The sequence below is a fragment of the Hemicordylus capensis genome, chromosome 1 (assembly GCF_027244095.1).
Source record: "Hemicordylus capensis ecotype Gifberg chromosome 1, rHemCap1.1.pri, whole genome shotgun sequence".
Classification (NCBI taxonomy): Eukaryota; Metazoa; Chordata; class Lepidosauria; order Squamata; family Cordylidae; genus Hemicordylus; species Hemicordylus capensis.
The window spans coordinates 182,733,301-182,749,284 of record NC_069657.1 but is presented as its reverse complement, the minus strand read 5'-3'; the positions used below and the strand labels follow the sequence as shown (position 1 = coordinate 182,749,284).

Below are 15,984 nucleotides of genomic sequence, written 5' to 3'. Positions count from 1 at the left end.
AACTGCTCATTGAATCATAAACCTGGCATGCATAATCCATAAAATGCAATCATTAGAAACTCATATAACAAAAGCATCATTTTTCTGCCAACTTCTCTTGAGCAGACAGATATCTGTTCTAAAGCTAATGGCTGCAGAAAAGCACATTACTCTGCTGGGATTTAGTTTCAAATTTGTTTACAACTGTCTGCAAGCCATTCCTCCCACACTCTTACTTCCTAACTCTGCCGTTTCTTAAATTTCTATTGTTTTCCATCTACTTACAAATGAAATGTTCTAGTCGCCCCAGATTGTGATGGCATCTGCTAAGGCTAAATATGTTCCAGGGATATAAACTGAACACAGGCTAATAAAGCTTCCAGATACACATTTTGCCATGCAGACAAGCTTAAAGTATCTTGCTTGAGTGAAGCCTAACCCTCCTTGGAAAAGGCTCATCTGGTAGTTGAAGAACCATTAAAACATATTTCTTGAGAAAATGGAAGAAAAGATTAAATTTGAACTTGGTGACTTGAATGATGACAGAAAACTTGAAATAATCACGAGTTTTTCTAGACAGAGACAGGCCCAAAGTGATGTGAAATGGTTGTTCACTGTTGGGTGTTAATACTGAAAATCGATGCTGAAATCTATTAATGAAAGACTCATCCCTGCAACAATAAAGGTCAGGGGTGGGGATATCTAACACACCTGTCAAGAGTGACCCCAAAGCATAGCACCTATTAAACTGGGGTTTTTCTCTGCTTGTTGTTCAAGTGTGAGAAGGAAATAAATTTATGTATGCATCTGAATCTACCCCCTATACTGACTGGACATGACATCTCCATTTTAATGCTGCGGCTCACAAGCAACAGTGCTCAAATTAGAAAGACTTTCTTTTAAAAATTAACTTACTATATTTCTACCCAACCCTTTCGCCAAGGAAATCAGGCCAATTTCTCACACTTCCCTTGCCTCAGAGAAGGTAGGTTAGACTGACAGTGGTTGACATACAGAGCAAGGATGCACCAGTTCAGTCTCTCTGTGTCACCCAAAACAATGTTCCTGAGGGCTGAACAATCCTCAGAGACGTGTTTTTATGTGGCACAGAAGGCTTCCTGGAAAAGGGGGGGGGGCATCAAAAATGGTCAGTTCCCCACTGCACTGGTGCAGTTAGTTACAAAGTTCTGTTAGGCTGCTGTCTAGCTGCACAGCGTGTTCCTGCTCGGTATGTCAGCCAGTGACTGGTCCAAGGTCATGGCTGTACTCTAATTCAAATTTTACAGCACAATCCTATGTATGTTTACTTAGAAATAAATCCCACTATGTTTAATTGGACTGACTCCAATTAAACTTACTCCAATTAAATATATACAAGATTACCTCTCTGAGGGTGTGGTTCCAACAACCTTAAAAGAGGAAGCAGTGCCTCCCATTCTTTCTTTCTTGTTCTTTTTTAGACTATCCTGGACTTAGGCAATTTGAACAACTATCAGCCAGCCATTTGGGGGCAAGGTATTAAGCCTGTGTGAAGTCTGTGTGGTGGCCTCTCAACTCCAGGTAGAAGTTGGATTAAATGGATTAAACTGTATTTCAATCCATTCCAGTCTGGATTCCAACCTGGTTTGGAAAGTGATCACCCTGGTAGATGACCTTGGCCAGAAGACAGACAGGGAAAATGCAACCCTGTTGATTCTGCTGAACCTCACAGAGGCTTTTGACACCGTTAACCATGGTATCCTTCTGGGTCCTCTTGCCAGTGCGAGACTGTGAGGCCCTGCCTTACAGTGGCTCCAATCCTTCCTACAGGGGTATTCCCTGGGCTGTTCCTTCACACCATGGCCTTTGGCTTAGAGGGTACCACAGAGATCCATCTGCCCACTATGCTTTTCACCATTTACACAGACCAATGAGCTTGGTCTGTGTTAATGCTCATCCAACGGTTTGGCCTGAAGTGAAACCTGTACACTGATGACACCCAGCTGTACCTCTCAGTCCCATCACCACCAAGGGGAGTAATGGACATTCTGAAACAGTGTCTGGAGGTTGTTCAGGTTTGGATAAGAACAAAACAACCTGATACTCAATCCAGACAACCAAGTCATATTGATGGCTGGATGTATAGAACCTCTTTTGGATGGGGTTGCACTCCAGTGTTCCTTCTAAGGCATGCGCATGTGAGCGTGCACCTACATTTTTTAATGTCCGCTCAGTTCCGTTTAGATCCTGATCAGGTTGAGCCAGGAAGGCCCCACTCTGAATACCCCTGCATACACAAAGCCTTGATACTGATATCCAGCGCAAAACCCATTCCATACACAGATGAAAATAATTAGAGAAAAAACTGTTCATTCCCCTTGAAGAATCAAGTATGATTTTTGCTGTGAATAGCTTTGATGCTTTTAAGGTGCAAAGGCGTTAGGTAACATATTTTATAAATAAACAAATAGAAGTATGAGTTTGGCTTCAGAGTACATGGAATGAAGCCCAGCTACAAAATTACTAAAATGCAGACTTTGAAGTAATAGTAGCAAACAAAGGAACTAATCCATTTTTTTCTGAATGCTGAAAACTGGAATATTGAAATCAATCCCCAGCAAAACATTTTTTCCTCATTATTTTGAACATCTTATCCTCTCACTTCTTGGGAGTTCCTCAACGAATATACAATGTTTCTGTGTTTAGTCTAATTGTCAAGGAATCCTGCATTCTTTTGGCAGCATGTAATGCTTTTAATGATCAGAAAACATTATGGATTAACATATGAGGTTGTCCAAACTGCAAATTTTAACCCCTATATCAATGCAACTATTTCTGTTACAACGTCTAAGGGAGTAATCTTAACAATTTATTTTCTGGTCACCCCTCTACATCTTTTTTTTCCTAAAGCAAATTTTGTTTCATTGACAATAAAGCACTCTTAAGCATTTTTTATGCCTTCTGATGGGCAAAACCCATATATATATCATTTATATTTATTTTTATATTTACACACACACACGGTATGGTTTTTAAAAAATGTAAACTTTTGCTGAAAAACAGTATATAAATATTGGTATTAATAGTAGTAGTAGTCATTGTCATCATTAGGTTTTGTTGGAGACAGTTCCTTCACAACAGTAGGGAACAGTCAGAATCGTTGAAAGCCCCTTGCTGTCACAGTGGAACTCCATGGACATCCAACATGTCTGTTGAACCAGATTTGCCCTTGCCTTTTTCACCTCCTTTGGCTAGAACTGGGTAAGGGCAGGAAACGGGCCGTGTAATGTCTTCACCCCATACGCAACCAACCACCTTGCCTTCCACAGTTTCTGCTTATCATTGCAGTCTAAGAAAAAATACGAATCCTAGAGCTACCTATGCCACTTGGGGGCTTAACAGGGAATTCTGAGGCAGAGGAAGTGCATTTTAAACAGAAGCTACAGAAGGCAAGGTGGCTGGTTCAGTGCTCCCTACAGAGCAAAGAAGAAGTTGCACAGTCTGTCTCCTGCCTCGACCCAGTCCCAGGTAAATGAAGAGAAAGAGAAGGCAGAGCAAAGGGTCCATCAGACATTTTGGGTTTCCAAATGGCCCTGACCTAACACACACAACACAAAAGTTGAGAGGGCTGTCAGACTGAAAAGCAATATTTTGTGCTGTCCAGAGACCTAATGTTTATATTGAGCAGAGTCATGTGAAAAACTGTTTATGTTGTGTCATTCACAGAGGTGGCCAGTGAGGGAGGCATGGGATGACAGCGAGAGGTACCTTTAAAAGTCATTACCAGCAATACTGCTGGCACCTGGAAGCTGCAGAGAACAGCTGCATCCCACCTGCCATCCCACATAACAGCCATCCCACCTATGACACTCGCCTGGCCTCTGCACATGTGCGGCAGCCATTTGCATAGTCAGCATGGTGCTGACAGAAGTATAGGCCACAACTCCAGGTGCCAGCAGTATTGCCGGTAATGACTTTTAAAGATACCTCTCACTGAGCCCACCCACTCACCCACACCGTGCCTCCTCACTGGCCATTCTGTACATTTCATACATATATCTTTTTATGAATGCATGTTAATTTTAACTTTAAAGTATTAGGCTTTCGGGACATATGAGGTTGGGTTGGGTTGAAACACTTTCTGTATGAAAAAAAAGCTAAAGTACTGGAGGAATTTTAGTTTAGAAAAAAAAAGATTGGAGGGGGCAATAACAGAGGTTTATAACAGCACATAAAGCAGAGAGAAAGTTTATGTTTGTCTCTCATAATGGTACAACCTGAGGACATCCAATAAAATTGATTAGCAACAGATTCAGGACAGATTAAAAAATACTTTTTCACACAAGCCATAATAATTGTATGGAATACATTGTGAAAGGAAGTAGCTTTAAAAGACAAACGCATCCAGATCCAGGGCAGGCTATAAGCCACAACTAAAAAGCTTCAGGCTCAGAGTCAGTCTACCCTGAATACCAGCTGCTAGTGAACAATACCAGGAGAGGATTATTGCCGTCATCTCCTGGCTATGGGCTTCCCAGAGGCATCTTGTGGACTACTGTCGGAAGGAAAAGGCTGGACTAGCTGGAACTTTGGTCTGATCCAACCAGGATCCTCTTATAAGGCCACTGGTTAATTTTCACCCCATTCACAATAGCTAGAAGAGATGGCACTAGATTTGGCCCACTCCAGCTGCTTATGTCTCAAAATGCTGAAAGGCTTCTATGGGCCAGATATAGCCAAAACCTCTTAAGAGAGACTTTGAGCTGCAGACAAATCTCTAAGCTGCCAGGTAGCCACCCTCACCCTCGGGCTCCTGACAGTTCCTCGTCTCTGGGGAAGCACAAAACCACAGCGCTTCCTTCCTGGTGGATTTCATGGCCTCACTGCAGTTCCCACAGGCACAACCTGGCAAGCAGGAACAGCATTCCATTTGCTGTATATTCATTTCCGAATTCATAGCTAATTCCATTTGCATTTTAAAATATTTATTAAGCTTGCATTATGAATGTCCTGATCATCAGCACAAAATGCTGGAGACAGAATTACCTCTACTGAAAAACACTCAGTATTTTGCCACCATTCAAAGCCTAATATTATTGGTCAAATTTTGTGGCTAATCTATGAAGCTGGACGAAAAATACCAAAGAAATTAAATACTTAATAGCAAAGAATCAAAGTATGGTAGAAAACAGCAATGAAGGAGTAAAGTACCACAAATTCAACATAATTTATTTATTTAACATACTGTACTTTTATACCGCCCCAAACTTGTGACACTGGGTGGTAAGTCTGAATTGAATGAGTCTGAGTTGTGAATATCAAGTGATCCATTCACTTGTTTCTTTATTTCATCGTTTAACTTTCAGCTGGTCTGAAGGAACTGTTCTTCCTTGCCTCACAAACAGTTATCATGTGCTGAAGGCTAAGTGCCTGCCATACCGCATTCGCCCACACAATTCTACCAGAGCCTTCCATTCATCATCTCAGGCCCTGCTCATGTTCTCACCATTGACTGAGATTCAGTTGACGGGAACTAGAGACCTTCCCAGTTGTGGTCCCTCTGCTCTGGAATACCCTGCCAGAAGAGCTTCACCATGCTCTCTTCCTCAGGGCGTTTTTAAAAGAAGATCTCAAAACTCACTTGTTTAGAGAGGCTTTTTAATGTCTTTTACAGCAGCTCATACCTGATGGAGTCTGAATTTTTAAAAAATCTAGTTTTAATTGGGTCTGTTTTAGTTTATCATTAATTTTTATTTAGGGTTTTTATCTGCTTTACTGTTTTGCTTTTAATGTTATACTGTTTTTATTTTATCCTTATTTATTCTGCTATTGTTGTAAGCCTCCCAAGCAGTACTACACTAGAAGGGTGAGACAGAAATGGTATAAACAAACAAAAAAGCAGACAGACAAAAACTTCATTCTATCAACCTTATTTTCCATAGACTGTCTAGTGTTCTTCCAAATCTGATCTTCTTCAGTTATCCAGCTGGCTAAAAATAAAATATCGGTCTGTGTGCTGTGCTGATAGTGCCCGTTCTCTATCTCATACCCTTATTTGTGAGTACAGGCACCAGTTTCAACCCTCAGAGGTGGATTGGAGGTGGGGAGTTTGGGGAGTGGGTACCAGGAGATCTTGAATTGAGAGAATCTACCATACTTGATGCAGATAAATGAATAAGAAGACAAATGAGGAGAAATAAGGAAGTAATTTTTATACAGCCCAATGTATACATTATTCAAAGAATGGCCTGCTAGTTTTAACTTGAGGGACAAAAGGCTTCCTTTGTAGAGAAAAACCAAAAAACAGGAGCCATGAGCTGATTTCGTTTATGTCCTGCTTCGAGGATGACATATGCCAGTCTGATAAAAAAGATGTCTCTGGAAGCGGTCCACTTGGTGTTTGGGTATGCTATGCCAGATGTGGCTGGCACTGGATACTTGTGGGGCTGCTACAGAGAGCCCCTATATTCAGAGTGCTGCTAAATATATATGTTTGGCTCCGTGGGGAGGGGAGGGGGATCTTTTTTTACAAAAAGGAGAAGAGGTCCTTTTCTGCTCTCTGCCACTGCGTGCAGCTTCCTGCTGTGGCTGTGTGTGTCCCAAGAAGCTACATGCGGTGCTGGCACACATCTGGTGTCCACACATGCGTGAGCGCCATGTGTGTGCCAGCACAATGCGTGGCTTCTTGAGACAAGCACCACAGCAGCAAGAAGATGCATACAGTGGCAGAGAGCAGGTAAAGGGCTGTTCTCCTTTAAAAAAAAAAAAAAGACCCCAGTCCCCGCTCCCCTCCCGAACCGGCTCAGATCTCGTCTGAAGCAGTTTGGCACCAGACCTGTGCACAAACCTCAGTTCGTGGACATCCCTATTCCAAAGCCTGCATATTAACTCCTCCAGATATCTCCAATAGTTGTAACCAATCTGGTGCAGTGGGCAGAAGGCCAGCTTAGATCTGGAAGCTCCACATTTGCTCATAGAGTTCAGTGGTAAGATCTCTGCAAGTTTTTACCCTTCAGTTCTATCCTTCAAAATGAAGAGCTCACGGCATTTTGAAAATTAAAAGAGAAAGCACTTAAAATGCTACATAAATTATACAAACTAAAAATATTTCCATCCTTCCCTTAACAAGACTCTCTTCCTCCTCTGAAACTGCATTGCCCCAACCAGCCATTAGGGGGCATAAAAGAGCTTTATAATATATTCCCAACCCCCAGTGCTACTGTCACCTTCTCAATATTCTTGCCACAACCCTAATAACCAATGAATAGAATGTACCAGTCAAACCCAAATCTCACAGAGATGCAATGATCACATGACTTCTGAACCAATTAAATGAGAGTCTGTATTAACTTATGTGGTTCATACTTGGAAACTGAGGTTCTGCATCCAGACTCAACTTGAAACCAAGAATGGGCAAGGATAACCTTCATTTCTTTTAGTATTATTCTTTCCCCACCACTCTATATAGCTCCGGTGTTATTCTGGGCTTCTGGCACATTATCTGATCTCGGAGGCGGGGAGGTTTCCTCCCTTTATACAAGCTTACAAAATATTCCCATCGGCAGGTATGGGTATCTCTGGGGGAGTAACATCAGACATCTCTAAAAAGTCTGCTTCATTTGCTACAGTGGCAACAGGAAATGATCCTTCCTATTACCAGGAGTCAAAATCGACTTGACGGCACACTTTATTCAGGATAAATGGGCAAGTAATTTGAAGAATGCAGACACTTACTTAACTTTCCAAACAGGTATGGGGGTAAGATTTCTTCATGTAGTTCCAGTACCATCAAGAACCTCAGACTTTCTGGAAACAATGGCTGACATCCTAACACTGTGCTTGTGCAAGGCTGTTACGCTAGCTACTTGCACTAAGTCTAGAGTTTGTGTTCCAGACTAGGGTTGCAGTAGCACAAACATGTTTTTAAAAAACCCAAACATTTATATCCTGCTCCTCTTCTGAAAAGCCCAGAGCAGTATACATGGGTTGTTGTTTTTTTAATGTTTATTCTCAGGTTAGGCTGAAAGAGAAAAGACTGGCCCAGATTCAGCCAGTGAATCATGGCTAAATGGGGATATGAAATTAGGTCTCTCCGGTCCTAGTCCAACACTCTAACCACTACACCATACCAGCAGACATAATTCCGCTGGCACAATAATCTGCACAACCTGTGGAGCACCTCATAGGTCTTGCAGGGAAATTTTGGACAAAAGAACAATTTCGGAAATCTGGGAAGAACTTTGGGAAATTAGAAGAATCTGGAAAATTACCTTTTTCCTAAGTAAAAATTTCAATTTTCATGATTCTTTAAAAAATATATATTTTGCTATTAGAAAGCATTGTTTTCTCCCTGCCTGTTTTGAATGTCCCTGGCTCCTAGAGGGTCCTTTAGCCTAGTGATTCAAATCCAAATGGGGTGTGAGGCGGGAGGAGGTGGAGTACTAAGAAATTTCACCTCTGTCTTGATCTCCTCCTTTCCTGACACCCACCCCAGAGCCCAGCTACTGCCAGAAAGTCATTTGAAAAATATGCAGCCTGTCAAAGCCAAACAGGGTCTTGTCCAAATTATGTTTGAGATGTATGACATGCAGAATCTATCCTTGAGAAAACTGCTTTAACCATGTGCTGTAATTGCATGGTTAGTAATATAAACATTTCATGCACCATATGCTTCATTAGAATCTCTTTATAAAGCATCTATCTCATGGCAGCTCTAATTTACGCCCACTGGTAACGAGCCCCAAGGAGTCAATAGGTCAGCCACAGATGGGCTACTGGAGCACAGAAGCACTCTGATGCCTGCGGTCCTAATGGAGACAGAAAGAGTTGATCAAGAGGAAGCTGCTTCGGAATCCCCTCCTCATCGGGGAAAACTGCAGAGAACTGACAGCTACTACTATTTAATAGCTCCTTTCCAACAGAAAAGCTCTCTGAACCAAAGTGGTTCCGAGGGCAATATGAAAATACTCAAGGATTTCTCAGATTTCCCTGTCACTTTCCCCTGACTTAAATTCTCACCTGTCTTCCTTGGCCCTGCTATCACTGAATCTACAGACTTCAGGACCACTGATCTTTATCTGAGATGACAGGACTGTGTGTTGTAAATGAACACAATTGACTCTGAGGTGTGAATGACAGTGCCTAGGCCCCAACCATATAGCCACTGCATTCTTCGCAAATCCTGCTGGCTGACAGTGTATACAACCAAGGACAAAGCTCACAATTCATAGAGCCTTTCACTCTAACTGTGCACGCTGTAAGCAAACAGCCCCGAGGAAATGAGTTACTTACAGCAGATTAAGCAATTTGCCACAGTGTCTCAGTAAACTGTAATTGTAAGCTGTACAATGCTTTAAATGTTCTGCATAGAATATTCACACACAAGCTGCTAGTTCTGAAGTTACAATGCCCATCTGACAACTGCTCTGAGGGATATATAAGGCATATCCTATGGAGTTGAGGGTTTCAGTTTTCAAATTGGGGGTGCTTCAGCATGATGATGAGTGAGCCCACTGACGAAGTATCCACTGGCTAAGTACAAGTAAACCTGTTCAGTCTAGTCCTTTCAGTTGCAGGTCTTTCATTTAACAGAGCTCTTCTGGGATTGCCAGTTGCTCCTCATTAAGACACACCCCACTTTTTTTTTAAAGTGACTGTTTCTAATTCAAGAATACCCCACCTCCACAGCTGGCCATAAATAAATGCTGATTTATTTCTTTTTGAGGTAATAATTGAACAATAACTGTATTAGGAAGTCATGTATCCCCCAAGACTGTCATATTTTACTTTTTCTCCATCATAATGGATCTGATCCAGTAGCAATTCCATCCTTCTGAGAAAATCAAAAGTTTGTCAAGACAAATCATTTCCTTCTATATGCCAGAGACCAAATGAAACCAAATAATAATGACATGACAAAGAGCGACACTGTTTCTTAACTCTTAACAATGAAGTTGTGGTCTAACTCTAGAAATGAAGAAGTAATAATAGATCACTGTTTGATCAAGTCTCTTGTAAGGACACCAGCTGTGATGGCCATGTTGTGATCTGGAATGCTGTCCACCAGGAACTGGACCAAGTCCATCACATTTCTGTGCGGGCCAAGACACCATGCTTAATTTAATCCATTAATGTTCTGGCCCACGTTCAGATGGGCACATTATCCTTATCCCATTCCATCCCATATCATTTGACATGAAGAGAGATATTGCCAAGGGGAAATGAAAACAAACATTCTCTAAACATGGGTAGGGTCTTTTCAATTAGGGTTTCACCCTACTCTATTGTCTCACATGCGTAAGTTAACACATTGATGCACAGTCTCCTCAGCTTTTCCAGTCAAAGCATGCCCTTCCTCGCCATCACAGACAGAACACAAATGCCAGTCTCTGTTCTGACACTAAGCACTTTGTACCTGTTACTTTACCTCTTTCAGGTGGGATGACATTTCGCTTTCCCCAGGATTAAGACTCTGAAGGCCTAATCACATGGCCCTCATCTCCAAGACAGTTACAAGGCAAGCATACACATGCTCAAAAATGATTGTTTGTAGTGGTGTGTGAAAAGCTCAATCCTGTGCACAGCAGTAAGAACACAAGACTGGCTCACCACTGGCTAGGAATCAATCAGCACATGCTTTTCTTACAGCTGCTATGAAGCCAGAAAGTTGCATAAATTGAAACCCTATCTTGTCACCTTCCCTAGATTAAGAAAATAAATATTTTAAGCTTCTTAAAATACAATAGGCTTGTTTACATTACCATAAATTGGATAGGACACGCATCCTACCCAGCTTCACGAGCTGTAAGAGCTGACAACTTTTTATTGTGTGCAGGTAAAAACCTAGGGAAAAGTGATTGTGTGGGAGCATCGTGCTGGGTGGACGGGTTTGCTTCCTACCCAAATGAACAATTGAGTACAGGTGCTGGGTAGGACACCATCCGAACCTAGCACAAGGCTCACTCAATCAATTCCCCCCTCTTCCGACTTAGATTTTTACTTGCACATGATCAAAAATTGGGAGCACACACAGCTAAGCAGGAAGACTTCAAAACTGACCTACGGAAGATGACTGCAGAAGCAGGTTTGGGCTAGACATTAGGAGGAATTTCCTAACTGTAAGAGCTGGATGACAGTGGAGACCAGTGGTGGGCTCTCCTTCACTGGAGGTTTTCAAACCGAGGCTGGACAGCCATCTGTCAAGGATACAGTAGCAGTTTCCTGCAATGAGCCAAGGGTTGGTCTAGAAGACCTCCAAGGCTCCCTTCAAATCTCAAATTCTATCCCATGTCTAAGCTTTGAGAATCTGTACCTTAAATATACTAGAGACACAGATTGTTCCCTTAATTAACTGCCTGCAAAAAGAACCTCTTACTTGTCACTCACCTGATCGCAGATCAGCTCCCATTTCTTCTCATTGTCATACTGCCGGAGTAATCTTGCTTTGTCAGGAGGCAAATTCATTGCATTCTGCAGAAAAGGAGAAAGCAAATATGGGTGACCACAGTAGGCTTAAGGTTGAGAGGGGTCGGATGTGAATAAATTGAAACAACATGGTTGTAATTACAGTCGATTGTTTTCCTTTGAATTCTTGGTTAACAGAGTTAATCTAAAGCATTCCACAAAGAGATGTTGAAACCAGAATAGCTAGGAAGAGAAAATGAAGCAAGCAGGCATTTTTCCATGGAATCCAATTTAGATTTTGTCAATGTGTAGAGGTTTTTCACGTGGGATAATACTGGAGAGTGGAGGAATGAGTGATTCACGGTGATTTCCTACACAAACACACACTTATTAGTGTATCATGTGCAATGGTAGTTGATCACAACTATACAGACAGCAATGTAAGACAGAAAACTATGCACAATTCCCTGTTCAAATACTGGCAGTGCATTAATTTATTTACACAGCACCATCAACATACATGATGCTTTACAGTAATTAAAGAGGAGGAAAAAAGATGACCCAGGCTAAAAGCAAACACAAGAATCCTTGTTTAATTAGAAGATTCTTAACCCATTACAGGAAGACCTCGATTTAAGACACTCTAAGCTAAGGTGAATGACACTTAAGGAGTTTGCAAATTGCCACCTTGTTTCAACTTTACAACACCTTCTACCGTGCCTGACATCTTGTTTCAACTTTACAACACACAAAGAGGCACCTTTTAAAGTGGTGATTCTCTAAGATTTAGCTGGGGGAGAGCAACTGGCCCTATCCAGTCCCAGCACAGCATCCCTCTCATGGCTGCTGCTGGTGTCTGCCTAATGTTTGTTTTTAGATTGTGAGCTATTTAGGGACAGGGAGCCATCTTATTTATTTTTTTAATTTTTCTATGTAAACTGCTTTGAGAATTTTGTTAAAGAGCGGTATATAAATATCAGTAGTAGTAGTAGTAGTTGTTGTTGTTGTTGTGGAGGGGAGGCTCCACTAGACAGCTGCTACTGTACGGGTTAGAGGAGGCGGCGGCAACAATTGTAACTTAGGCTCCATTGTCAAGACTGGCAGTACTGGTGGCAGTTGCTGCTGCATCAGACACAGTGGGGGATTGACTGACTCGTCCATCTAAGACACTCTCCACTAACACCATCACCAACACCGATGCTCCCACTCTACCTCCAGACTCAGCTGCTGCCACTGCGACAGCAAGAGGGAAGCTGTCCAGTCCATTCTCAGCCCACGTGCTGCTTGCTGCCCACCCTCCTTCCTTCCCTATCTAACTGTTGCCCAAGAGGAAACAGCATTGAGCTATCCAGTTGGCTCCCCCACTTCTACAGAAAATGAAGAAAGATCTATGAATGGGACTGGGAGGGGAGTGGTGGTAAGGGTGAGCAATTTGTGAATCTCCATCATCAGCTTCTCTGCTGCATTTCTGGGACTGACACACCACCGGCTTTGTCAGCAGAGGGGAATGTATGGTATCCTTCCTAATTCAGGAACCAAATCTCAGTTCATAACATTGTTTCCTATAGGAAAATTGGTTCCAAGTTAAGAAAATTTGACTTAAGACAGTTTTCAGGAACCAATTGTGTTGTAAGTCTGAGAAGTAACTGTATATCTGCTGGGGGAAATGCCCAGATGAAGAATCAGCTGCTGTTATCTTGAAGATATTCAAAAGTTGTCTGAGTTCAATATTCAATGCACACATACTGATCTATGGGAGAACTTAAGCTAAATAAGAAAAGGTTTGTGGCCCACAGAAGAACAGTGAGTGCTGTTTATGGCAACTGCTATAATCTCAGACATCCAGTGTAAGAAGGTAACAATTAGACTGGAACTAGAGAAGGTCAACTCCTAGCTCCTGCCAGTTTAAAAGTCGAACTACCAAAAAGAAGGAAAAGAAAGTGAAACTGTAGAACAACAACTCCTATGCCTCTAAAGGGCTTTTTCAGAACTCACAAACAAGCGAGTTTCAATAGGGAAACATGAACAACCATTTGCACACAACTGACATTCCCCACAGTTTAACAACTATCCATTATAGCTTGATGGGCTAAGACCTAAGGAATACCACAAGGAATCCATACATCCACTATGTATGGGAAGACCCTTACATTCCAGGCCATAGCTCAGAAGCAGAGCACTTGATCTGTAAGCAATAGATCCCTCTTTCAATCCCCACCATCCCCACTTAAAAGGATGTCCAGAAGCTGAGCTAGGAAAGGCTTCTACCTGAGGCAAGCTACTGTCAATCAGTACTGAGCTAGATGGACCAATGTTCTAAGGCAGCAGACACCTATGTTCATACAATCTCATTGTGAAGAAAATGTTTGTGCACATAGCTATTAATGTCACTTTTCTTTCTGTTAAAGCTCCAGCTGCATGACAGAATACAGGAGAAACATTTCTTCTCCTAGGCTAAGAAAAACTTCATTCATTGAATTTCTGCCTGTCATGCAGCTGTTAAAGAACAGGAGCCCTACCAGGAGAAAAAACATGAAAAGGTGGCTGGTTAGTACTGAGACAGAGATCTATGGATAGTTATTGCTATATTATTAAAAAACTATTTGCAACTAATGCTCTTTCACAACAAGGTCATGAGATCTAGGATAGGAAGGGTTCATCAATGCAGCATACACTTTACTTCTTTCTGTGTTGTGCCAATCACTCCTCCCCAACACTGGCAGTGGACTAACTGAATGCCTGTACTTCAAAAACTTTGCTATTTTTTATTTTTTTACAAAATCTCAAAATACCATTAAAATGCTAAATGCTAAAATGCTAAATGGTATTTTATTGTAGCAGCAGGGCAACATTCTGATTTTATAATGTCACTGTATGGAAACCAAAGGCAATCATTTACCTGCTTGTAAATACATGCTCTAATCTATGTCCAGAATGGCAACAGTCCATCTCATAAAAGGTAGCATGATGAATTGCAAGTGATGATAGACAACAATCACCAACAAAATGTTTCAATGAACCCAAAAGAGGCTTGTCAAAACAGGCCAGGGAAAGGGGCTTGGCCACCACTTCCTATTTCAAGGGTACAAACTTCTGGGCTGACTCCCATCCAGCCACAGGCCAAAAGCCTCTGACATGGTTGTGACTGATCAAAAGCAGCCTTGTCTGTTTCTATAACCTCTAGGCTGTACAGCATTTGGATCCCTGAAGCTCACTGAGGGTGACAGTTCCCTGAGACTGAGACCACCACCACTGAGCCCCTTGACCACTGCCCCGCGTGGTGACTTGTTGCACAGCCGCTTTCAATTCTCCAGGTCCTATGCTGTCCCTGCCTTGTGAAACCCATTATTGGCTTCCCTGCAGACAGGAATACAGTAACTCACTCTGAGCTGAAATTAAGCAGCAACCTGAGGATTGGAACTTTCCAGCGTGTGAGCTCCAGAAGCTGTCTTTTTCAATATCAAGTAAACTAAAGGTTGCTATGTCCTTGGGCCCAACTAGTTTGATATGGATTCTCTAGGTAGCATTTGCTGTTTATAGGACTGGGACCTTGACAAGGAAGAGGGAGCTTTAACCTACTGCCCCCATCACAGTCCCAAACCAGATCAGGTCCCCACCCCACAGCTGTTACTTCACCCGGGAGCCAAGTTTCCACTGATGCAAATTAGAGCCTTTCTCTCAGGTTTAAAAGCAGCCACACAAGGGCAACAGGGTTTAAGTCCCCACCACACATGCCCAGGTCTCAATCCAGATTGGAGCCTGCCTACACCTGCTAAAAATCAGGCACATTAGGGCCAAGTACATTATTGATGCAATGTGAAATTCTGGCCTCAGAAGTGAACATCTCCAATTCATAGATAAGACTTTTGTTCTCTGCTCTCAGAACCAATACCTGTCTATCATGACTGTCTATACATTTTGAGCACATGAGCATCAATGACAATAAATACATAAAATTCAGTACATGTATGTTGCATTGCCAACATTTTCATTTTGAAATATTAGCATGGGACTTGTTTACATGCTAACTACTACATCAAGAAGAAACGAATTCCCATATTGCTCCAGGTATCTAATGAAATATGACACTGAACAAAATAAACAACTTCTTTATTTAGCTAGTTGGATTCCACTCTTTTATAGCAATTTATACCCCCCCCTCCCCAAATGCCTTGTCTAATTCAGGAACTGTATATTATGATGGGAGACAAAATTACCAATCATTATGAACATAAACATATTATTTGCCAATTTACAAACACTTGTTGGTGAGCTGCAATACATATCTTGTTCTTTTCTACCTCCATTTTGCAAAACGTTTGTGTTAGTGTTCGTGGAGAAAAGTCTCCTTCGTATGATGCTATATTTACCAGGAAATAACTTGATTAGAAGTCTGCCATTTCTGGAACATTAAATGGCAAAAAGGACCATGCAAATAAGCTTTAGCAATGACTCACTGTGGCTGATATGAATATACCTGCAGACAACCGGAAATGCAACATGAGAGGCATTCCTGGAATTGCAACACCGCTGAAATTCCAAAGTTGCAGAATTAAAGTGACGCAAGACTAATCATAAGTAATTTGTGCTCAAAGCTCTGTAGATGTCTGTATCAATATAGGA

The 15,984-nt window shown here is 41.8% G+C and overlaps 1 protein-coding gene across 11 annotated transcripts in view; it reads right to left on the bottom strand.

The window, feature by feature from the left end:
- The window catches only part of FMNL2 (formin like 2), a 386,434-nt gene that overhangs the window by 136,433 nt on the left and 234,017 nt on the right, over window positions 1-15,984 (bottom strand). For all 11 annotated transcript variants that reach the window (XM_053258713.1, XM_053258712.1, XM_053258711.1 and 8 more), the window contains exon 2: window positions 11,344-11,427. In XM_053258713.1, coding sequence (XP_053114688.1) covers window positions 11,344-11,427 — 84 coding nt within the window. The remainder of the gene's footprint in view (window positions 1-11,343; window positions 11,428-15,984) is intronic.